This window comes from Coturnix japonica, chromosome 4 (genome assembly GCF_001577835.2).
Source record: "Coturnix japonica isolate 7356 chromosome 4, Coturnix japonica 2.1, whole genome shotgun sequence".
NCBI classification, from domain to species: domain Eukaryota; kingdom Metazoa; phylum Chordata; class Aves; order Galliformes; family Phasianidae; genus Coturnix; species Coturnix japonica.
The window spans coordinates 5,761,497-5,787,455 of record NC_029519.1 but is presented as its reverse complement, the minus strand read 5'-3'; the positions used below and the strand labels follow the sequence as shown (position 1 = coordinate 5,787,455).

The 25,959-nt window shown below is 37.0% G+C and overlaps 1 protein-coding gene and 1 long non-coding RNA gene across 3 annotated transcripts in view; one reads left to right on the top strand and one right to left on the bottom strand.

Annotated features, from left to right (window-relative positions):
- The window catches only part of LOC107312710, a 76,134-nt gene extending 62,553 nt beyond the window's left edge, over window positions 1-13,581 (bottom strand). For both annotated transcript variants that reach the window (XR_001554587.2, XR_001554588.2), the window contains exons 1-2: window positions 12,992-13,581; window positions 7,061-7,308 (exon numbers count right to left, since the gene is read on the bottom strand). This is a non-coding gene — a long non-coding RNA (uncharacterized LOC107312710). The remainder of the gene's footprint in view (window positions 1-7,060; window positions 7,309-12,991) is intronic.
- A 37-nt stretch (window positions 13,582-13,618) lies between these two features.
- Window positions 13,619-25,959, top strand: part of DIAPH2 (diaphanous related formin 2) — a 153,218-nt gene continuing 140,877 nt past the window's right edge. The window contains 1 exon segment of the mRNA XM_032443965.1: window positions 13,619-13,941. Within this exon segment, the coding sequence (XP_032299856.1) occupies window positions 13,822-13,941 (120 nt within the window). The 5' untranslated portion in view covers window positions 13,619-13,821.

The following is a 25,959-nucleotide window of genomic DNA, read 5'->3' as shown; positions in this document are numbered from 1 at the left end:
ACTCAAGAAAATCCTGTGTATATTGAAATACCAGTAATCCATGGTCCATAACTGCAAAATTATTTTTACTTGCTACTTGAAGTTAAACATAAAGCTGCTCTGCAGAATATTTAAGGATATTAATTGTGGTTGCTTTATGCAATCGGTTGCTCTGTAGCAAGGGATTACTCTGTTGTGCTCTGAATTTGCAATTTACATTTCCATATGGCTGAGAGATGTTTTGAAAAATTACAGCACCTGGGATTTTTTTTTTCCAGTGCAAATTATAAATGCATGATGTGAAAGTATAAATCACCCGCTATACCTAATTCAAGTTAGTGATCCAATGAGCAAGCGCAATCATAAATGTTAATTTATTTTACTTTTTTTTTTTTTAAATTTTTTAGTTTTAATTTTCAACCTTTTCCATGTCATTAAAATATTTTTATCCTAACAACAAGTAAGCAAATACAGGGTACCATTAGAAATTATTTCAAATAAAGTGGGCTAGCTCATAAGTGAAGCAATTCATTTAAGCAGACATCACATGTTAATATGTTCACCAGTTTCTGCCAGTTGTATATTATTTTTCAGTGGTGGAATCCATCTACTTGGATAAAATAGATAGAAACATGGGCAATGGGAAGACAACCCTATTTTGAGAGGCAATAGAAAAGATAGCACAAAACACCCTTTTCAGCCATAATCTTTGGTATACATTGTTATATCCTTACTTGTATAGCTTGCAATTAAATGACAATGTATCTTTATTTCTTCTCCACTCATGAATGTTTGCAAAGAATAAGACATAGTAACAGTATTTGTATCTCCTTTGTTTCATTCTAAGAGCTTGATGCTCCGGCCACCAGAAATACTGGACGTGCATTTCTTCATTCTTTCAAAACAACTCTGGAATTTCAGTAACATTAGAGACCTTAGCTTCTAAGATGCAACTACAAAGATAATGTTCTACAAACACTCAGGGTAAGAAACTCAATATGCTTGATTTGTAGTTACCTATCAAGAACAGTTTAGTTTATGGATACCAATAAAGTTAACTAAGATTAAAAGTTAAATTATGCAATCATAAAGCATATTTTCTTTCAAAAGTATTGCAAAGCCCTAACTGAGCCCTGAGAGTTACAATTAACTACACATAGCCATCATCCAGAGACTTAAGCAACTCCACGACATACGCAGAAGTACTCTTATTAAGACCAAACAAAGTGCAAAAGGAGGAAAATGAAAGGTAATCTACATAAACATGAATGCACGCACACAATGCTTTTAAAAGAGAATTTGCTGGTATACAAGCCCTTCTTCTGAAGGGTTCAATTTTGGCTTTTCAGGTTCAAAGCCAATCACTTTTCACCTCCCCAGCAAAAAGATTCACTTCCAAATACATTTCATGTTTTCACTGTTTAGTTGCAGAACAATTACTCCTTAGAAACAAGTTATCAGCTACTCCCTGGCTCCTTTCCTTCACCCATTTATGCATACCCACACAGTTGACTTTTATCCTCCCAATAATACAAGCGACACTGTGGTGCAGGATACTATCTCAAGGCTTCGTTGTTGCACCTGAGAGTAAATGCAGTGTTGATCCACTCTCTATTCATGTAATTATGAGTTCCCTTACTTCTCAATGAATTATATCACACAGATTTGATCCATTTCTTATGTGTCGTTATAGTTCTGTATTTAAAGACAGTATTATGAATGTTCAACTAGCTGGAGTATTCACACAGGCCAAACGTACCAGGTTTGTCTCAACAATAGGATCATGCCACACAAATTCTATGAGATGGTACAAAAAGCAGATTGGGGTTATATATCTATACTTTCCAGATCTTAGTTCAAAGTGGAAAATCTGCAACAGATAGCTGCACAAACACTGATGAAGGCCAGATCACCTCCAGTATTCCTTGTGATACATATCACGGTGTTGATTTAGTAAATCGTTTAACTTGCGGAGTCCTAAACAAGTGACAAGTTATCTTGAATTAAGACAGTGCCATTATAGGCAGGTAGCAGAAGAATCAGATAGAGCTTCTACTGTCATGTTACAAACACTTTGCTGATTCTACCATGTCAGAACTCTTCAGATTACTATCAGTAAGAACTTTCCCATGAATGCTTTTGAACTACTAGTGTTGTAAAGATAAACAAATCATCCTGTACTCTAAATGTAATTTCTAAATCCCAGTTTTAAAAAATAAATATAAATAAATAAATGAAGTCTCAGAAGGCAGCTTTTATAACATCCTTGAAGACAGACAGTAAAGAGCACCATGGTAAATTTTATCTGAAGAAGAAAAGCTACAGCATAAATATATCCCCTATGCACCAGAGAATCTCAGTGGTAAAGAGGTAACTGAAATTTGCCTAGGAGATGAGACAAAGCTGACACCTTGAATATGAGAATGTAAACAAGACAAAGTTAAGAAAGTCAGATTTTGTGAACCCTGCTGTTCATAAAACTATTTCTGCCTTTACATCTTCCATTTTGTTGTAATTCTAATGACCTGTCAAAGATCTCAGAAAAAGCTATTTGCATCTGAACTTGGAGAAAACAAGACAAGTTTCACAATATTATCTAAGTATTGTAACAGCCTAGAATGTTATAAAACAAAATCAGCATGCAGAGTGTGTGCAAATTGGCTTGAAACAATGGAACTTGATTTTCAGAAATATCCTGTTGGCAGTTTTTTTCTGACTTATTTTCCATTCAGGTTTAAAACTTAAAAGAAGCCATTTATTTTCTGAAAAGGCTAAGATCCCCTCAGATACGTAGAACAGAAGACACAGAGCTTGAAGTGTAAAACAAAAAACCCTCATCTAGTGACCCAGATCTACCCTATTAATAGGTAGGAGATCATGTTGCTATCATAAACACATGAATTGTTTACCCAATGTGCTTATTTGTAATATAAATGATACTATTCCAGCTAAGCACTCAGTATTTCAGTATCACATAATCTTGTACTTACATGGAGTAAGTATCCATTACTATTTGGAATGCTCATTTAGCCTGCTCAACTGACTGCTTAATGAGGTCTGAGAAGTAAAAGCCTTATCTGTAAAAAGCCAGTGCAAGAAGCAGCATGTGTGCATGCTTGTTTTCAAAGCATAGAAAAGTATTTGTCTAACCATAAAAATGAATTAGATTGGGAAAAGCATTCTGAAGAATATAAGTAATGAACAACACTGTTTTCCATTTGTTGAATATTTTGTTCTTAGAAATTTGCTTTGTTTTTGTAAATGTAATTAGGCCTTCAAAATACCTTTCAGAAACTGTACATTCTCTCCCCCCAAAACCAAATACATTCCTTAGGAATTCCACACAGCAATAGGTTTACAGCAGCTTCTAATAGCTTTCTTGGAGTGTTTATGATGAGTCAGATGCATCTGTTTCAGCTCCAGAAATGGGACATCAGCTGCATTCACACAAGCTGTAGTGATGACTAGTATGTTAATTAAAAGTTTAAAGGATACTGACAGCAAACGCTATATACCTCCCTTTCACTCACTACTCATTCGTAGGTACCTGTAAAACTCACTAAGCAAACCTGTTATTGTTAATCACCGCTCTACCACTGCTGCCAAGTGTGAGTTAAAACACTATATTTCAATTCAGAGATGCACAAACTGGATCAGATGGAAATCTGAAATTTTCATTTAGATCATACACATTTTACCATGTGCCTTCACTGAAAAAAAGTCAGAGGCTCTCAGCTGCTAGTATTTGGTATCTAAAACATTTCAAATTGAAACATAAGTCTACATGGCAAGAACTATGTTGAACGACTGCAGAATTATTATTATTTTTTTTTTTTTTTTAAAGCAGCATTCTATGGAAGTTATGTGTCAGATAACTGAAAGGCACCACTTTAAGCAGAATATTTTTACAAAGGAGTCATTTCAATGCTTTAAACTAAGTTGATGCCCAGTGACGTTTATTTTGCTGCTTTAGATTCACTACCAAAGAAACCCCACATTTTCAGTGATCCTGCAGTAAACAAACCACTTAACCTTTTCCCATTCACGTTGCTACCTGAAGACCCAGTATACAGCAATTCTTATATCTGTACAAAGATCACTGGCACTACTTGAAGTTTCCTTTTAGTTGCTGTAGGTGTACAACAGGAAACTGAGTGATTGTCAGTGATTCTGATGGGGGAGAAAGATCTTATTTCTATTATTCTAACAACTGAAACATTTGTCTCCATTTTCTACAGTGTGCAAGGCTGGGTGTTGCCCAGAACTGACAAATTACTGTTGAATTTTGTGAAGTGTCATGATGAAGCACACCCTCAAAAAGGAAGTATGACAAAAAGCTGTTTCCTGATTTCTGCTAATTGTGTGGTCACATTATGAAAGCACATCCAACACAAGTTTAAGCCTGCTTATTTAGAAAACACTTGTTTTCATGTAATGACATGGTCATAAGTAAAAATACACACAAAACATACACTCACAGAAACCAAAACAAGAATACTTCTGTAAAATTGTGCTTTCTTTCTCTATAAATACTTGTTCTTTACCACTCATGTAGGTACAATATGTTATGATGTTTTTCATTCGTGGTTTAAAGATACGACACTAGTCTTCCCTTGCAATTACTATCTTATCAGCATGGCACTAGTTGAAAGCACTTGGTGTGCCAGTTATGTGAATTTTTCACACTGCTGCTGTCATCTCAAAAGCAGTTTAACTCAACTAAGAACACAGAACAGCAAACTCCTTGACTATACGTAAACAGGGAATGCCAGGAGTAGTTAAAACCAGGAGAAACTCTGAACTAGAAAACAGAGGTGCAGCCAGGCTGCCTAGAAATACAACTTTTATAAAGCAAGGGAGCTGGGGAAGCCCATATTCCCAAGATACCAAAACTTTCAAAATACTGTTTTCCCATTCTCCTTCTATTCCTTCTCTGCTCTTTCATCATGATTTAGAAGACTATGCAGCTGCTGCAAACCAAGGATAACAAGCAGATATAAAGAATGGAACCCCACTGATGAGTCAGCATAAGCCCATTTTTGAAGTAAGCTCTTTCTTCACACTGGAGAAATTTAAACAACTTTTGAAAAAAAAAACAGGTCATTACATCTAAGACAAGCATAAACTCTAAGCATACCAATATAATTGTAAAGTTTTCCTCACTGGATATTATTCAGACTTTTAGCTAGTTCATGATTACTGGCTATATTCTCCTATGCAGAAAAAAATGGAAAAACATTCTAGAACATGTTTTAGGTAACATTGTGGTAAGAGGTTATAAACAAACAGCAGAAAGTTTTCTCTACAAACACCTGCCTTAGCAAAGCACTTACAAAGGCAAAATAATCTGACAGTATAGCAACAGAACTCGATTTCCTAGTTATGTGAGAATATTCTAAGTGAACTAGCCATTCATTAACACAACTAATAGCTAACTTTTTATTAGTGTTTCAGGTTGCTCTAGTATGAAAGGCTTTAGTGCTAGACACTGCTGAGTGAATGGTTTTGAAAAGGTTTAGAATGCAGACAAGCAGGAATAACACACTATTCATCTGAATACTTCTGGCAGTTATCAATAGAAAATGAGTAAGAAAGCCAACTAAGTAATAACAGAATACCTAAAGTATCAGGCATTTCATTCTACAGTTTAACTAAAGATATAAAACTAAATACAGGGAAAAAAGAAACAGGATTATATCCATTCTATCTAACTGTGTTAGTGTTTGAGGGTGGGGGTGAAATAGAGGGTTGGGAAGTGTAGATATACCAAATGTTCCTAAATTGCAGAGGGGAAAAGCACAGCAAGTGCTCTCCCAAGCACTAACCTTCTTTGTGCCAGTGTTTAATCAGTAATACTGACAGATTGTCATCGTAAGCCTGAACTGAGGGAACAGTTGTCAAAGCACAGAAATACAAATAGTATCAGGAATAGCAGGAGATACATGAACTAGGAATAACATGCTTTGGAGAAGATGCATCAGTTACAACAAAAGCTTTCCCATCTTCAAATGGAAGCATCTGGTACCTGACATCCCTGCAATAAGAACATTCATCTTGATGCTTGGAGGCCAAATTCCAGCATCCTGCTCAATTGAACTGAACTTGGTACTTTAATCTCCCCGACAACACTCTACTCTAGAAGACATGGGGTTTCTTGTTTGTCTTTAAAAAAATACCATTCACTTCTAGGTGATTGCTTGTTGGTTCTTATCTACTGTTTCTTCCTTCTTGTTGTTACTGTTGCTGTTGCTTTTTGTTTTTGTGTTGTTGTTGTTGTTTTTAAATAAAAGCACTCATTTAATACTTCCTATCTCTGAAGGCCTGAGATTAAAATAATGGGTCAGGAACAAGCAAAGATTATTTCCTCTCTTTCAGCCAAGTGTACAGCTGCTAACTATTAGACAGACTTGAATGATCATTTATTTTTCAGAGGTGGTATTAGATTAAAGAATTCTAACAAGTAGTTGACAATCATCTCCTTTTCTATTTTTTAATTTTTTTTAAAGATAAACATTATAAACAAATTACATAATATGGTGGATATTATAGCAGGAGGTATAGAAAAAACAGGCAGGAAAGAAAAAAAAGTTTTTTTTCCAAGACAGCTGTTATGGGAGAAATTAACTTCATAGCTTCAATAAAGTAGTAGTCATATGAAGTATCCCTTTATTAACATATATGATCTCATAGCATGCTTCCCATCACTAAAAGAACTGCAATAAAAAACAAGATATTTTCAAAAGTGCTATGAAATTACTTAACGATAGCTCCAGGTAACAGCACTTATTCAGTAACTCTCTCTGTAGTAATGAGATTCGTGAATATTCAAAAAAGCTAATTACTGAACAACCAAGGATGCAGCACTGTAAGTTTCCACCCTTACTGTAGATTATACTCCAGAGTGACTGTATGAGGAAGTTGTTTACTTGCAGTCTTTTACGAGCATAAGCTTACCACACTGAAATGCCGTAATACAACAGAAAGTACAGCAATAACAGTCACACAGTTCCAGACTACTGCAAATGAAAACAAGCCCAAGCACAACAGCTGTTGATACAGAAACAAAAGAAAAATGGCTTACCTTCAGAAGGTCTCAGGTATGCAGGGATCTCCACCAAGATACCCTTCCTTCCACTGTCAGATGAGGTCAGGGAAGAGATGGATCCTGGCTCCAGCCCTTCCTGTCTCTCAGCTTCATTGCATGCACCTCAGCTCCCCTGGATTGGCACTGTCTTCCCACCAGGTGCTCAATCACTTTTTTCAGGCCATGACTGAGCATTTCCACTACACTCAGCAAATACTGAAAACATGGCCTAGCAGATGATCAACCTAAAGAGTAAAAAATGAAGAACAAAAATGTTGGTACCTGTTCATGCAAAGAACAAGACAAGTAGCAAAAAAATTTCCATGGATATGTAGAAAAATTATCTGTCAGAGTCCTGACTCATAAACAGCTTGTTGGCCGTATTTAGCAGCAGAGGAATGTTTAGTTGATTAGACGTCCTATAAGTATAAATAGGACACTATTGAAGAATGTGGAAACTACTGTTGAGGATTTCAGGATTTCATATCATACATAACTGATATAAAGCCTGAGAACACCAATTAAGCAAACCATGAATTACACAACTTAAAATAATGGCTCTGTTGTAAAAAGCACTGGGATTTGTTCTCAGTTACGTCATCACCCTTATCTGAACATTCATATGGTTAACATATTTTTAACTTTAGCCTCTTCAACCATAAACAAGTGTCTGTGTGACTACATAAACTGATCTAGTGACTCATCTCGCTGAAGAGACTGATCTCACAAAGACTACACAGAACATAGGTGCTGTATTCTGAAGCATACTTTTTGCAAGGTTGCTTTTCTGTCATAAAGAAAATCTGTATGAAAGGACCTTTTGTAAAAAATAAATATATAAATAAATAGAACAAAAAAGAAACCCTAGAATATATACTCCAAAGGAAACACTTTAAAAATTCCTACAGCATACTTCACTAGTGTGCTGTCTAGGTGTGACTCAGTACTAACGATCACCATGTGAACTCATACTGATCAGTTCAGAGTTCAAGCAGTGTGACGTTGTTATTCTTTGTAATAGAGTGACTATTTGTTTTATTGTTTTTTTCCCCCCCAAAACAAAGGCAACATTAGATAACTGCTGGGTACAAGGATGTATAACTTTCTTCAGACTGAACTTGCTCACAGATGATGGCTGTTTAACCTGGTACTAAACAGAAATAAGTACATTTTTGTTTTGCCATAGAAAAAGTGCAAGAAGCATAGTTTTTTATATACAGTGTTTTTAAAATTCAGACAAGCTGAGCTGTGCCAGTATCAGTATATGCACAATATAAAGAAAACTATTTCCAATGTGTAAGCAACTTTAATTCACTTTCAGGACATGCTGTCAGATGTACTCACATCTGCCCAAATGTCCCTCAAGTCCCAACAAAGAAACAGGACCATTAAATTATCCCCTGAAGAAAGACTGAAAAACTACCAATAGCTTTCTCATTCTTCTCCTGAGAAAAGAATGGTTTCATAGTAGGTGCAAATAATGACACCTCCTGTAGATTGAAAGGTTGTAGAAGTCAGACACTTTCAGAACAGAATTTGAATCTACTAAGCTAACTCTTACATTTTCCCTATGCTTACAAACTCAGTGTCTTAGCACAAAATACTACTGCCAATTTCTCAGTAACCTCTAAGTACTGATTCTTATCTGTAGGTATTATTTTGGGACAAGTATTTGTTTACTAGAAGTAAAGGAAAATGATAATTTTCTTTAAAATGATGGTTTTCTTCCTAAAATTAATTTTAAGAGTTAATTTAACTGGCTAACCATGGCTAACAAAATTATACAAAGATTAAGTTAATGTATCACAAAGGATGAAAGGGAGACTTGATCATACCAACAACATTGATTTAAGGATTAGTTAGAAGCTTTCAAGAATATTAGGCTTTTCTACTTCTACATTTGGTTTGTTAAATAGGGGAAAAGTAAAGAAAATTGTTAACAGAAATTCCATTTAGAAGATGTGAACTCATGGTATGAATTCATGTATAACATAAATTTGCTTAAAATATCACTTAAGGATCCAAAAAGGACCAGAAGTAAACAATAAGAATTGTCATTATATCAACTGATTTGTCTGAAAGTAATTAAATCCAGAAAAGCTCTGATGTTCTCTTGAAACTCCAAGTATTGCATTTTGACACTTCCTATGTAAGTGTGTCCAATAGACAGAGCTTTTTGCAACTATATACAAGTCAGTAGTCCAACTAAAACACACACTGTGTTACTGCTTTGGTCACTTTGTTAGGCACCTTCAATCATAAATAAAAAGGCATTTGAACAAGACAGATACAAAACAGTAACCTGTATAAGGAATAGCTTAGATTTAACAAGTTACCTAATTAAGGTTATTAAACTATGCTTGAAAAACACCAAGAAGAATCCTTTGTGGCCAAAAGCAGAGCAACAGTAAGTGATATGAAGTGTTGCTTTCACTGATTGCAACAGTCTAATTATTGCTATGTAATTACCTTTCATTAAGTCCTTACTCTTTGCAGTGGATTTGGGGTTTTAAATATTTCCATGTTAATGTTTTCCTTTTTTAATCTTTAAACTACCAAGAACCCCACATCAGCCTACACTTCTACTTCCCCTCTGCTTCTGTTTTATAGTTATTCTCACAGCTGTCCTTCAAAATTTAGCAGTTTCCAGTACAAGACTATATAGATTGGTCATATTAGAACGGGGTTTTGAATTCCTTGAAGGAACAGATGAATAACGTTGGGAACACAAGCTGGGTATTTCTGGAACAGCGTGATAGGCAAAATCAAGGCTCTGGATAAAAACTTTTAAGTAAGGTGAATTTTAACCCAGATCACTTTTGCAATCCACTTAAAAGTCATGTGAATGCTTGCTGTACATAAAAGGGAGCACCAGGAGGCAAGAAAAGTAACAGATTAAAACAAACAAAATGAAACAGAAAGACCAAAGCAGGAACCACTTCATTTAACACAGATGAAAGCCTTTTAAAGGGAAACAACAGACTGAATAAAACCCAACAGCTTCAGACTAATAACTTTCAATTAAAAAGACTGTGAGAATTACACGTAGAAAAAAGTCAATCAAAACCGTAACAAGTAACTAAACTAAATCATCAATTTATGCACATGAGCATTTATTTCACTAGCATATATTCCCATACTCTCAGATTGCTAACACCATTTACCAGTGAGGGAGAGGAAAGCTCAAAAGTTCTTGGAGGATTTAGAGACAAAATTCCTCCTGGAATGATGGCAAAAGTTATTTTGCTGCTCAACAATATTGAGAAATTTCTGCAAAGAGCAAAGTTTGGGCAATTGTGTAAATAACCAAATATTGCACCATGTATGACTACAAATTCATGTGTCAGAAGCAAAGGGGGGAAAAGGAGAATCAGTAAATAAGAAACTAATGTGTATATCAGAAACTTCATGTATCATCTGGTGTCTGTATGTTTATTTAGTTTGATTGTTTGTTTTCTCCTTTGGAATAAAACCCAAATCAACAAAAGTATGTTTGCTCTTTTTTTTTTTCTTTTTTTTTTTTTTTTTAATTAATTAATATAATATTTACCTTTCCCCTTTTTTATTTATTTGTTTGTTTTTGTTTTCCAAAGTCATTCTCTAAAGTCATCATGTGTATTGTTCCCAGAAAACAATAATGGGGCATGAATGCAACAATCACCTGGAGAAGAGAAACTTTGTTGTGGTTGAGAATTGTAGGATAAATGGTCAAAACATAGAAAATGAGAGAATTCACCTAAATCAGCTAACTGCTTCAAAAAGGGAAAAATGCTTCTGATTAAATACAACAACAATGGCAAAAAATGAACAAAAGCAAAGAACAAAAAACCCACAATACTTCAGAAAGCACTAACCTAAAAAAAAAAAGATTTTTGTTTTTGGTATTTTTGATGAGCCCAGCCTGGAGCAAATCACTAATAACTTGTTTAGATTAAAAACAACATTCTGTTTATTTGCTAATTCACCTAACTTTAATGAATAATGCACCTTGACATAAGCTGACTCTGTACATATCCCATACTAATACCTCATCTAGCTCCAGTGCTTTAGGTTTTAAGTTAGAGGTAGGCATGCTAAGTAAAGGTCAACTATAGGTGACTGCAGAGATCATTGCATTGTCAACATATTAAACATAAAACCTTTTTTTAAACAATAGGTGGGAAGCTGTTAGCTTCCTCTTCCTATAAATAGCTATAGGCAAAAGTTGTAGCTTACTCAAAAATTCAAAATATAAAGCCTAATCAGTGGACCATTTTGCAGCTGTGTCATGGCTACAAACAAAATGTAACTGCAGAATCTTCTCGAAACAGCTGTGAAGATGCCTAATTTGTAATCCTTATTTACTTACATAAATGTTCATAATTAGCTGTTTTAATTAACATTTGTGACACTGTTCACGATTGCAACATAAAACATTGCTGTTTTAATGGTCAATTAAGATGAGAGAGAAAATAATCCAGGAAGAGGGATGAGACAATCTGAAGACAGTCTACAGCATCGTGGCAGTAGTGGAAAGATTGTGGTATGTTAATTATGGTGGAGTGGTTGTGCTCCTGTTGTAGAATTTTAGGGTGGAAAGATGGGATACATACCCCTGGGTGTCTTAGCAGCACATTTCCTTTTTGTGGTTAAGTTAAATACAGTATGTATTCTCTTGTACTGCTACGCAGAATTCCTATTAAAAAAATAAATAAATCTTCCCTACTGCAGCCACCCAGCTAGATGGATGGTTAGGACAAACATTTCAAGTTTGTTAACTTACTTCTTCAATACTAGAAACCTAGAGTACAGGATATTTCTCAAGGACTGAAACCTGAATAGCTGGCTTAGTCACAAGTTCACTTCAACTGGTTTAAAACTGCTTCTCCAGAAGCCTATTCCTTCACTGGTAGATGGAAATTCTGTCACTGGATTTATAAAATCTCATATATCTTTTTCTTACTTTTTTTCTTCTCCAGATATTTTTGGAGTACATAGCTTCTGGAAACTTGCATAATTGTATTTTTTTAGTATGTTTAGAGGGAGGATGTTTAAAAGGGAAGATTTTTGATTGCTGCATTGGCCAGTCATTTTGAAAAGCCTATTTTGTTCAAATTCAGATATAAAGCAGTACATGTTTGTGGGACATAACTATTAGTCTACTATCATTTTATTGCAAGGTCTGGCTCAGTTGTTGCAGTTAAGTGCTTGTCTGAGATTACACTAGAAACCAAGAGGAGAAATGCATCTTCATAGCAGGAACCTTCTGCAGCTACACATTTTTACTATTGTAAAATGAATTTCGCTAAACGAAGAGTTATAAATTTTCTCAGATATGGAGCCAACTTAAGAACACTTTCTGCAACAAGTTTTTTTCCCTCAGGCCATACCTAAATTGCTCTCGGAGCTGGGCCAAAACACGGCAGTGCAAACTGATTGCCAAAATGATCTGAGGTTTTATTTGGTTGCCTTAAGCAACTGTGGTGGTTTCTTTTTGCCTTTTTTTGGGGGAGGTGGGGATGGGAGGGGAGGTGGCAGAAGAGGGGTGGAGGGACTTTTTCATTTTAATTTTCCTAACCAAGATAGTTCTCACACCTCACTCTTTTTGCTTAAAATTGCCTGCAGAATTTATATGCTCATAAGTTGTTGGTTCATATGTGGAATATTGTTTTTTGATCCTCAAATCTGGGTGGGGGTTGGGGTGGAGTAGAAATAGGAATACTAAAATTCTGGATGTTCTGGAGTATAGCTAAAAGAATTGCATTATTTCATCTGGTATTGAGGCTGTTCTTTGGGAGCCTAAAGAAAAGCCAGATTGCTCCATGAATCTTACTCTACAGGTCTACAGGTCTTACTTTCATATTGAACAAGAAAAGGTCTGCTGTAGAAGATGTCCAAAACTCATATTCTTGAGCATAATGAAATGATATGTTTGTACATAAATCTCACCTCCAGAGAGTTCTTCATTGCCTTTGTCCTCTTACAATGGACCGTGTCTGTTCCCACGGCTGTTTGCCTGGTAACTTAAACATATGCTCAGGTGTGTCAATAAAAAAAAAGGCCTATTTTTCTCTCTTCATGGGGGATTCTGTTTTGTGAAGAACCATTTCATGCAGTTTGATGTTACAAACCATGAATATAGACAGAAAGCTCAGGCTTTACAGACTGGACTTCCCTAATGCAAAGGGTACAAAAAGGCTTTCATTTGTGGAAACTCAATTTTAAACAGCACACCATAGTTACCCAGTGCACTCAGTATACTCCTAAAACAAAATACAAAGGAATATGCTTCAGAGACACCTCATGAAGAGCCCTCAGTCTGCAGCACTGATATTCAATGGATAAGACGCAGGCCTTTCCTGCTCCTAGCAATTTGAGGGAAAACTAAGCGAAGTAATTTGACAATCAACCTGTCCTATTCACTATATTATATATATCTATCTATATTATCTAGTGGAGCTCCTATTCACAGCCTCCCATCGCCGCCATTTCCCGGCGACGCCCCTCTCCCCTTTCGGGCCTACCGCCCTTGTACAAGCGCACAGTTCATGCGCACTACATCAGCACATGCGCAACAGCGCTCGTTTGTTAGTTCGCATGCGTAGGGACGCTGGGCGTCTTAGGCGGTTGATTGGGAGTAGGCGTCCGGAGTACCACCAGGAACTGCTTTAGCCGCTGCGGGGAGACGCCCCGTTGTGGTTGCCGACTCTATGGGGCCGTGAGGATAAAGCTCTGACGGAAAAAGGGGCCTCGTGCCGGTGTGCGGTGTTGCCGGAAGGATGGAAGATCAAGCAGCACCGGGATCTGGGGGTGGCGACGAGCCCCCGGGCCCTAGCAAGATGAACGCAAAACGGAGCGGGCGATCCTCGGAAGAGGAGACCCGGAACAAGACGAAGTTGGTGAGCGAGCATGGGGGTGGGGAGGGAAGGGTGGGCGTCCTGCTGCTACCAGGGGGAGAGCCTGATGCGGAGGGACGTGCGGTCGGGATGGGGGGGGGGGGCTGCTGGGTTTTCAGGAAGGGTTTAATAATAATCTGTGAGCTTCCGTGATGGTTTTTGGGTACTTCTTGCTTTTGAAGAGAGCCGGGTGGTGCCGGTTCGGGAAGGGGCGCGGCGCAGCGCTGGGCCGGGCGGCTACAGCACCTGTTGCTGTAACCATGCCCGAGAACCTCGGCCCTGTGAGCATTGTGTTGGGCTGCGGGAAGTGGGGGGCTGTGATGCAAGCAGGGCTTCACCTGTGAGATCCGGAGTTACTGTGAAAATAACATCAAGTGTTACATGTGTCAGGGAGAAAAGAAGGTGTGTGTGTGTGTGTGTGTGTGTGTGTGTGTGTGTGTGAAGATTCTGGAGGTTTTCTAGTTTCTTTGTGATGAGCAGGTAAACTTCTGAATGTGCAAGTCTTCCTTAGGCCCGAACCGGTTGTTGATTACAACAGCTTTTTGGTTTTAAGCAGCGTGTTTCTACAAACATGGTAATGTGATGCACAGGTCCATTTCACAGTCAACAGTCTTGTGTTGTATCTCAAATTATAAACGGAGGAGCAGCAAAAGAGGTTAATTATATCAGTGTTTGTCTTGCTTACTCCTGTTACTTGCGTTTATCTGGTTTGAGTGGTCTCATTTCATCCACATCTCACGTCTGCCTTTCCAGAGAGGCAGTGGAGGGGTCACTTAAAACTCGACTGAGTCATCACATTGATTAGAGCACTAGTTACAAAGTTTTGGTATAACTTGTGCAAGGCTTTTCACAGGTAATAGTAAAACTAAGTTAATGTTTATTTGCTCCCACCTTAGATTCCTCTCGTTAAGAATAGCATGGAAGAGCTTTGGGTTGATCAGCTGAAAACCCATTTTTCTTGGTCAAAACTGACTCGGAATGCACGTGGGGATGTTTAATTCACACTGTATGGGGCATCACAAAGTCACTGAGAACGACAGTCGTTTAAAAGGATGATAAAGTGCTGAATAATTTGAACTTGGCTTGTATTAAAGGCAACCATGTATATATTAACATAAACAAATACTGTGGTTTATTTTGTTTTGTGGTGCTATTGGAAACAGACTCTCACTTCCGTGCACAGGATACATAGTAACAATGCTCTTGTGCTTAAAGTGACTAACAAGAGTTGCTTGTAGATGCCTCCAAGGGAAGTGATTTTAAATAAAATAGTCTTGTTTGTGGCTTTTGTCTGCAGAGACTCCTTTAATTTGGGGCAAAATTTTGGACAGAGGACTTTGTCCTGATTGAAATCCAAAACTTTATAACCTTATATAGAATGAGCTCAAAATTGAGTTGAGCAGGCCAGCTATTTCTATTGCATGCTTTCATCAGTTGTTCTGGAGTCAGAAGGGTTGATTTATTTTGCTACATTTAATGGGAGAAATGTATCCCATTAGTACTTCAGTTTGTATGCAGACATGTGCTTTTGGTTTTTGAGGAGATAATTACAGATTAGCAACAACGTGAAGGTGAATTGAGGTGCCTTGCTTGAAGTCAGGGCAGATCTGTCTTTTAGAAGGTAAAGTGACTAGTTTTTGATGGTACAATTGGGGGAATGTATTGACTGGGGAAGAAGATGTCTTTTATTTTGGACGTGATGTATGCAAACTCTGGGTAAAGCTATAATGAAGTGGGATGTACTTTTGAGGAAGGAAAAGGGTGGAATTAAAATGTATTTGAAGTTGAGGCAATGTGAGCAGACAGATTTATCGCTTAATGATATCAATTTGTAAGGGAAAAACAGGACTAATCAGGGAAAGGCATAATTCATTATATACAAGAATAATCTTTTATAAATTTTGCATTCTTAAACATTGAATAAGGAATTGATTCTGCTGGGGTAGCAGTTTCTTTTGGCTATTGGAGAGCAATCTTGCATGTACTCATCTTTGCAGTGCAAATAACACAGAGGAGTAGTTGAGACTTCTATAAGAAAATCCACGCTGCTTGTACAAGTGCTAAATTGTCACTGAGCTTGTAAATGAAATGTAGATTTTTGGTATGGAGATTTCCTTGGTTCAGCTTCACAGCTTATGATTTACTAAGTTTCAGTAGAGTTACATAGATGAATCAACCTGTAGGCTGTTGGTTAATTTTTGGAATGGTATGATGTACTTAGAGAAGTGTGCCTCTTTTCAGTAATCTCTAATATAAAGCAGCATACTGAAAGGGAGTTGGTGGGATAGGATATATAGCTACACATAACAGCAGATTTAGTTTTAGTATCTGGCATCAGGCCTTTGGAAGGAGGATGAGGGGGAATTATTTTTATGTGGAATGTCATAAAGTTCAACAAGAACAGGTATAAATTCTTACACACGTGGCTTGGGGCACAAATACAGACTGAGTGGAGAATGGATTGAGATTAGCTCTGAGGAGAAAGGTTTGGGGATGTTTCTTGATGAAAAGCTCAGTGTGAGCCAACAGTGTGTGTGTGTGTTTGCAGCCTGGAAAGTCAACTATAGGCTGCATTAAAAGAAACATGGGCAGCAGGTTGAGGCAGGTAATTCTCATTCTTCTAGTGGACGTCATGAAGGTGCTCAGAGGGCTGGAGCACTTCTGTGGAGGTAGGCAGGGAGAGTGTGGGTTGATCAGCCTGAAAAAGAGAAGGCTCTGGGGAGAAGTTGTAGTACCTGAAAAGGAACTGCAGGAAAGCTGGAGAGGAACCCTTTATCAGGATATTGGTGGGAGAAGGGGAAGTGTCTTTAACTGAAATAGGGAAGATTCAGGTTAGATGTTTGGAAAGAATTGTTTACTCAGAGTCTGGTGAGGCACTGACACAGGCTGCTTAGAAGCCGTGGATCTGCAGAAGTGTTCAAGGCCAGGTTCAGTGGGGCTTTGGGTAACCAGATCTAGTGAGAGCTGACCCTGCCTATGGCAGGGGTTAGAAATAAATGAACATTAAGGTCCCTTCCATCCCAAATAGTTCTATGAAATAGTTTTCTGTAAGAAAGCTGAATTGGTATATATTCTCACATACAATCAAAGTTGGGCTGCACTAGAACTCCTAATTCATGGCTTTTATTATTTATTTATTTATTTATTTTCTGATTTGGGTTATTTTGGGAGTCATTTAAGTCTAATATAACATTTTGAACTCGAAAGAGTGACAATTTAGCTCCAGTTTTTGTACTGGTAGTGTGTAAACTGGAGTATTTTTAATGAAAATGTCATGTTCCAAGACAATTCACTACTGGAAGAGCTCTGATTTAATCTTTTTTTTTTTTTTTTTCCCACATCATTTTGTGTTAGTGGAAGAACTGGAGGTGGGAATGAGTACCATTATTTTTGTTTGTAATGGAACGGGCAGGAAAAAAATCAAATTGTTTTGACAAACAATCATCTGGTCTCATGCCAGCCCTGAACATGGGCTAGTATGAGACAACAGTGAACAGCTACATATTTAGCTTGGTTTGGCAACAGTCTTGTTTTGCCTGTTTAAGAGTATGCCTGCTATGCTAGTGGAAACAGACTAAATTAAGTTGTCAGGGGAATTGCTGAGATTTGTGTGTTTTAGTCCTTAACTTGGATATTGTTTGCTGTATCTAACACTAAAGTAAGTATGTAGTAACACCAAAGGAATTATTTAGGTTTTTTTTTGGCTGCATAGGAAACAAGTGCATAATTGAAAGTGTTAGATCTGTTTGGATGTGGTTGTCATAGTTTAGCTGAGCCCAAAGATTTTTCAAGACTTCAGATATTTTTATATGAGAAGCTGAAGCCGGGCTTTTTACAGAAGTTCATATGATGAGAGTGGGAGGCAGTGGATAAGTGAAAAGGGAACAGTTCTGACTTGGGTACTAGGGGAAAAAGATAATTGGAGAGGTGATTATGCTTTGGAACTGGTTGATCAGAGGTGTTTATTAGTCACTGGAAGTATTTGAGACCTGGAAACATGCATGAAGCTTTTAACCGCCTGGTTTGTGTCCTGTGTTGACTCAGCTTTCTGAGCTAGAGTTAGGGCTAGACACCCGAGGTACTTCCAGATGTCTGTGATAATATGAATCAGTGCTTGAAAAGAGAACGTTAGAACAGGATATGTGGTGCTTCCTGAGTATCTGAATGCTACTTAGCTAGAAGTTCATGTGGTAAATTTTTTTTGGTCTGAGTCAAGGTTTTGTAGAATATCCTGTTGATTTTCTATTAGCTGAAATAGAAGTATTTCTGTGTGTGTAGTGGCTAGTGCCATGCCAAAGTCATGTTTCATTACTCCAAGTTAATTTCACATTTATGAGGTAGTTGATCAGTGATTTAAAAACTACACTTAGCTTAGTTTTCACAAAGGGCTGTAGTGTGAGTATGACATTGTCTTTAAAAGTAGATTGAGAGAGCTTGTAAAATGGGGTAAAAGACGTTAGGGGTAGGAGATGGATTACATAGTTGGAATGCAAGTAAATGTGATGATGTGGATTTGATGATTCATCGCACAAGGAGCAACTCATGCTTGAGTTTAAAAACGGAAATTGTTTATGCTTCATATTGAAGCATTTTAAGCCCTGTGAGCTCTGAAATCAATCAAAAACTATGAACTCAAGAATCTGACTAATGTTCCATCTACTAATGTCCTACAGTGGATTAAAAGCTTTTATCAGTTGGCTTATATACGGAAGAGAACTGACTGTGCTTGGCTGATAGGTTTCTTAACTATGCTGCTCCACCCATATTTGGGCAGGACTGCTTTAAGTGAACTGTCAATAGTGTTGTGCAGTGTCAGACAGTGTTCTACAGGACCCTACATCACATGACATTGTTTAACTCAGTCTGTTGACTCTCACTCTTCTGCAGAGAGAGAATATGCTCTTTACAAATGACTCCTTGAGATGTTTGTATCCTGCATACGTGAACTATGAGTCAGGTTAAGCAGATTTTGGCAAATGAATAAAAAACCATTGTTTGAGATTGCAGTGTGTCAGTGAATGCCTCAAAGGATTGTTGCTTCACACAACTGAAGTTGCAGTGCAACCATTGCTGAAGGGTGGTATTGATATCTTAAGAAAACTCGCTTACTACAGGAAAGGATACTGATTTGGCACTAAGTTTAGTATGGTGGAGCAGGACATAGTGCTGACTAGCTTTAGATTTTAATGTGAGTTGATATTGACACTGTTTAAATGAGGTGATAGAGTGATAAGGCTATCTGCTTGTGGTAATTGAACTTCCTGAACTAGTACTTGTAAGACAAAGCTGTAGAGATATTCTGGAATATATACAGGAAGCTTTGCAAACAAAGCAGATTCCACAATGTGGAAGAGAAATATAGAGAACTGGCAGTATCCAGATCAAACAGGAGAGGTGTTTTCTAAGCTTTTGAGGATGAACTTTTGTTTTTATGTTACAGATAGCCTTTAAAACATTGATGATTGCTAATTTCTCAGGAGAAGGAAAAGATTAAGGATTAATTATCTTGTGGCCTACAAGCAGCCATCATGGTGGTGGTGGTTGTTGTTTTAATCAATTGCGATTTTTTAGGAGTAAACAAATGGCTTATAAAATTCTTTTAATTGCTACCCATATCTAGGGACAAGACAGAAGATGTCAACTGCTGCTGAAGCAACTGCTGATTTCAGCTGGTTGTTCATCAGTTTTCTTGTTTAACTTTAAAACCACAAGAAATTGGTAGCAACTAAAATGCTTTTTTTGTTTTTTTTTTTATGTAGTTCTTAGAACAGGTGTATCCCAGTTATTTTTTTATCATTTAATAACTTTATTTTGGAGGAAGTAAGCTCACCACCACAACTTCTCATAATGGAAGAGCAGATAATAATCAGAGTCTTCATTTAGAGAAGGTTAACAGTTGGAAGTCTTTCCTTGCTGTTTGTGTAGCAGTAATTTGTACCAACTTCAACCTCCATGTTATTTTTTGTATCAAACTTATGCTTTCCTTATGAATAGTTTTTTTTCCCTATGGTATTGATGGAGAAACCATCCCTAGAGCTTCTGCTTTTGTATATCACTTCCTAATAGTAAGAAAACAAAATCTTGCTGGAATAAAGTAGTGATAAGTTTGTAAACCCTTTTAGCTGATAATCCAATGTATGGAGGAAAGTAGTAACAAATAAATGCAGAAGCGGTTGCTTATTTTTTGGTAAGTGTCCTGAATTGAATAGATAATCAACATTTGTGATTTTAAATATATTGTGTACTGTTAGGTTTAAAATATTAAAGATGGCCTTAGAAATAGTTTTTATAAGACAGGGAAGAGGAGGCTATCAGCTTTTCCTGGACAGCAATGCCGGCCTAGTATGTATGCCCTCTTGAGTGCTTTGGGTTTTGTATGGCAGTAGAGCTAATGAAATCAAGAGACAGAACTAGTCAAATCTATATTTCTTTTCTTCTTTGATTGTTTACTAGAACTCCTAAGTTCATCTGTTTCTACTGTTAGCTATGACTGTGACTGCTTGTCAGCCATCTGGTGAGAACTGTTTGATCAGGCATGGAGTGAAAGCAGGATATATGAGCATAAGCAGATCTGAAATGAATCTACATTAGCAATTAAATTATGTTGCATTACACATTCTGGCGTAATCCACAAACTCATGTGATTTGTATAAAGGAAGAAATACCTTGAAAGTTTATTTCAGGAATGAACAATCCCACCCAGAAAATATTTTAGGATTTGGTAGAGCCACAAGAGGCATTGGGCCCAACTGGGTGTGGTAATAATTGTCATCATGATGTAGTGCATGCTGTCATGTTACCACACCTTTCCTGTTACATGAAACAAAGGTGTTCCTACTACTTAGTAATATGCAAGTGTTCTTGTATAAATGAGACACTTTTTATTGGTTTCAGGTGATTTTGCAGGAGAGTGAGAGAATAGAGAGTTCAGAATTACACCTATTACAAATGGCATCCTTTCTTGTAAGATTCACTCGGTCCTTTTAGCAATGCTGTATGATTGGAGATGAGATGATGTTGGAGGAAGCAGTAAGTCTGCTGAGTCTGATGTGTCTTTCAGAACAGTTAAGTGTGCTCAGACTTGTTCTGAAGGAATAGAATGTAATTTTTTTATTTTTTTTTTCTTCAGAGTTCAGCTAGTTAAATGATAATCACATTGTCTTGTGTGGGATTGCATTTATGAACCACATCATGATGAATATTTAGGCACAAAAATGAGAAGAAATGACCAGAGACCTTAAAAATTCCCAGTGATACCTTTCGATGACACCTCTGTGCCACAGCTTGTTGGTTACACATTTACAACCAACCGCGTACATTCACTGATTCTTTTGGTATTTCAGAGGTGACTGTTGAAAGAGGAAGTACTTAGGTGAGGAGAAATGTTAGGTGTGCAATCTTTCAGTTTAGCAGTATGGCAAAAGCTAATGATGCTTATTGGGATATTGACATTCAAAGATGTCAGTGGTTTTTGTTCCTTACAAAGCTATGCTCATTTAAAAAAAACAAAAAAAAGAGCAAGCATTAATACAATGTGACGTTCAGTAGATACATGTAGTTACATGTATAAATCTAGTTTTCTGCTTTTGTTACATTTTGGTTCTTCATATTGTGCTGTGATTTACTTTCATTTCTGTAGGATTTAAGTAACTTCTAAAATAACCGTGGCTTCATAATAGATCTGTGCTGGAATATTTGCATTTGATTATGTGTGAGGAGATGAAAATTTGACAGACATTAATAGTTCAGACAGTTACATGCAGTGTTCCATTTGTGTTAGAATAGGTAAGTATTTGCATAAGAAAGAGCATATTGAACTGCAATGGTTGTCAGCAGTGTAAATGGAGAAAGTCATCAAATCCTATTTCTTAGAGTTCTTGAATCACCAAGCTAACCATATGTATTGATGCCACATGTTTCTGGCTTTTGGGCCACATACCCAAATAGCCTCGCACTTATATTAGACCTAAATAATTTCATGTTTAAGTCTAATAATTTTGATGGTGCATACTTGAGTAGTTTTTGTTGAAGAATGATGTTTATGGGGAAAAAAGGAATTCAGGTAGTTGAGTGTCAGTTACATTTCATTTCATGTTCTTCTTGATAAAAGAGCTTACTTCATGAGCTACGCCTCCAAAGCCTCATTTACTAGAATCTTAGCACATTAGAAGTGCATTCAAATTATTTCAGAAGTCCTTTCAGATACATGTACAACTTTCTGTACACATATTTTTGTACTTGATGGAGGGGAAATAAGAGGAATTCCAGACAGAATTTATTAGAGAATTGTCACTTGAAATTGTTATTGTGCTGGTATTGTGCAGGATTGCTTGTCAGTATCAGCGTATTCATTTTATTACACCTGGGTTTAGGTTTGGAAGAAATGTTTTTTCTTTTTCCTTACAAGAGCAGACTAAAATCACTTATCAGTCATTGAATCAAATTCTGGGCCTGTATTACAGGTGAATGCAGCATAGCACTAAAGGTTCTAGTTTGGAAGATGGATTGTTTGAATGCTGATGGGGCTGGCAGTTTATTTGTTGATTTTTCTGCTGGCTATGCTTTTCTGTACCATATTAAGCCCAGCATCTCTGCTAGCTGCTTGTTTTTACAAAAATACAACTTTTGGCTCCTGAGCTCTCATTATTTTTTTTTTTTAATTTTAACTTAGGGAATTTTTTTATTTTTTATTTTTTATTATTATTACTATTATTTTTAAAGATGGAGTTATTGTGAGGCACATTTGAAGTAACTTTCTGGAACTCTTATTTTGGGAAAACTACATCGATACAATTATTGACTTATTAAGTGCAAACTTGAGCTCAATTTGATGCTTGCATGCGAGATATTAGGTTTTTTTCATTTCAGTGTAGCAAAGATATTTTTCTAGATAGTAATGCTTCATATGCATCAAATTGTCGGAACATTTTGCTTTCTTTTTCTAGCTTGTTCTGTGTGCAAGAAGCTGTTCTGTTCAGATATGTCATGAAGCGTCTCAGGCTGTCTAAAAGCTATTATAAGGCTAATGAATTGGGCCAATTCAGTAAAGCAAAAATAAGCTGCCACCTCTTGTCCCCAGTTCTTAAAAACAGATTATTATTTTTTTTATTGTGAGGTTGAACTTCACTCTTATTCAAGAGTTTTCACATTTTTCAAGGCATGCAGCCCTTTTAACTACAACTATATGCTTTGAACCTTGGGTTGATCCTTTGTTGAATGTTAGATTTTTCTTCTAAGATGAGTGGCACATGGTTAGCTTTAAAAACGAGAGTTCTTTTTTAAGTCATTGAGTTACTGTGCTTTGATTTGAGACACTCCTCTAGTACTTGCGCACAGGTCTGCATTGCTCATTCCTGTATACTTACTTCCCAATTGGCAACGGACAAAAGTATAGCCTGCTAAAAGTGGTGGGCTCAATTTGTATGTACTTTGTGTCTTGCAGAGATAGTTTGGCGATGATTCTTAACTGAAGGTGCTTGTAGCTCTGGAACACCTCTTGCTATTGTAGGTAGATAGTGAAGTAAATGTCTGCTTTGTTACTGTTCGAGGAGTGGGTTAAACTGATGGAAAGTAGTTGTTGGGAGGGAGTTTATGTGATTAACAATGGAGCAGGAGATACAATGTTCATTGCAAAAGTTGACAATGCCAATGCTGTGAAGAGTTCAGTGAAATATTGGGAAGTTTCTTTAAAATGAAGTATTTTCATTTTGGTAAACTTTAAGTAGGGGAGGGTGTGCATATTTGTTTTTATTATTTAAAAGCTAAATTACCTTAATACTACAGAACCCAACCAAAGCCCTCAAAGGGCTAGCAGTATTTGATCCTTTCATAAATAAGTTGTTGGTAAAGTCACTTTATTTTATTCCCACTAGTAAGAAACTCGATATAATGCAAAAAAACCCTCAAACAACAACAACAACAAAAACTTGGATGAATGCTGTAGCAATGGAGTTTGGCTTTTCCTCAAAGAATAGAATTTGTAGGTCCAGAAATACCAGTGCACATGGACTACAGCACAACTTAGCAGTCAGAGCAGCAGCTTAAACTGATTTACAGCTGCTGAGATATACACAAGGGCTTTCCCCTCCTTTTCCCGTTCTTTCCTGTTTGTAGCAGCTTCCTGGGAAAATTCTTTGTCCTATGGGCAAGAAGGAAATGAAGCAGGATGTGAATAGAGAGGAATTATATTGTATATAGCAATGAGGAAGCCAGTAGTATCATTTGACTTTGGTACAGTTGGGAATTCCTGTTAAAAAGGAGCAGAAATTCAGGGTTCCAGGTGCTTGTAATGGACTATGAGAAATGTGTGAAGGGTTGTTAAAGGAGGAAGCAAGCAAGAGGAGTTTTATTATCATAATGCTGTAATGTTTTATGTGCTTAAATTACCCATGAACATTTACATACTATCAAGTTTTTACCATGAATTTGTGAAGCAATTGTTTTAAAATGTTAACTGATGGGATTACTGCTTATCTCAAGTTATTCAGGAATTAGCTTGAATCTCAGAGTACTGTAATCTAACCTTAATAGGGTAGGAAACCTATCTTTTGTGCCCAGGCTTTTTCTGAAGTTCAAAAATGAATAATTAGGAATTGAAAAGGTCAGAGTTAAATAGTAATCAGTTTACAGATGGAAACTTCATCAAAGCATACTGCTGTATTTCCACCTCTGTTATTTGGGAATAGCTGTACTGTGCTGTAAATAAATTGGACAATGGAAGTACAACTGTTCATGAGAATCAGAGAATGTCATTTCTGAGTACCAGTGTACAATACAATTACATGCCTCAGTTTTCTCTTTCCTCCTATTTGACAGCAGTGCTGAGGCATTCAGAGTTCCAGCTCAGTGTTTTAAGCTTTTTACCCTCTGCTGTTATTAGCCACAAACCTTGGTGACCCTCTGACTTTCACGTGTGAGTTATCTGTCTTCTTTTTCTGGTATTGCTCACTTCTGAATGGTCAGTCTCCTCTTGGTTGTGGAAAGGAAGTACAGTAATTGATGTCTTCAGCAAGCTGGGATAGGATTAATCACCTTTCATCTTGTAGTGCTGTGGCTGAAAGAATAATGCTGGAGGACTGACTACAAAAACTTTGATACCTTAAACTTCCTCTAGGGGAGGAAAACTTGGTTTCTATTCTTCAATGAGACCAAAAGCAGTAAAGACAGTGTGGTTTCATTGTTAGTGTAAGAGACTGTCAATCTGTGTGTCAGTGGGAATCTGCAGGCACGTAACTGCTGTGCCTCTGCCTCCAGCTAGTATCGTTTGCACCTGTTAAATGTGGTGCTTATCTTGAGTAGCTACAGGCAGCATTGTAGCTTGTGCAATGTAAGGAGTTTGAGAAGTGAGCTGGAGATGTCGAGGGGGAAGGGTGTGAGGTATCTTGCTTTCATATTTAGTATTTTGCCCAGAGGAGTTTGAGTGGCAGATGCAATAAAAAATGTAGAGATGGAGTAGATTATCCTACTGGAAGTTCTAGGAGAGATTGACAGTACTTAAATGAAGGGTGGAAAAACATATTTTTGGTGGAAGTGACAGCTGAAACATACTCTGAGTTTCAGAACTTATTGCTTACATAGCTGTCTCTGCTTTGAAATTGTGGTTGGGTATTTTTCCTCTTGGACTTCATGCTGTATAATCTTCATTTTAGAAAGTCTTATCAGACTAAGTACGTTTTAGTTTTAATTTCAATATTGGAGTATTTTTCTTTTGACTCACACTAAATTTATACATTGATAGTATGCAAGAGGTTTAGCTGGATGAACATTTTTGAGACGCAGTTAGAAAGGTGAGAGATTGGTGTTAGCATCTGGAGTAGTAAGAGAAGAATATTTCATTCTAGCTGTGTGTCCAGAGTCTGGCTGGGATGCAGTGGCTGCTCTTTGTAGCATTCCTACGGTTCTGTGTTCTTGATAAGTGACCGAAACAGTTTCTATAATGCTCTAGTGTTTTAGCTTTGGCTAATTAGTGCTTTTACAGTGTCATGGATCTTTTTCTAGTTTCTTACAGCCTCACAGTCAGTT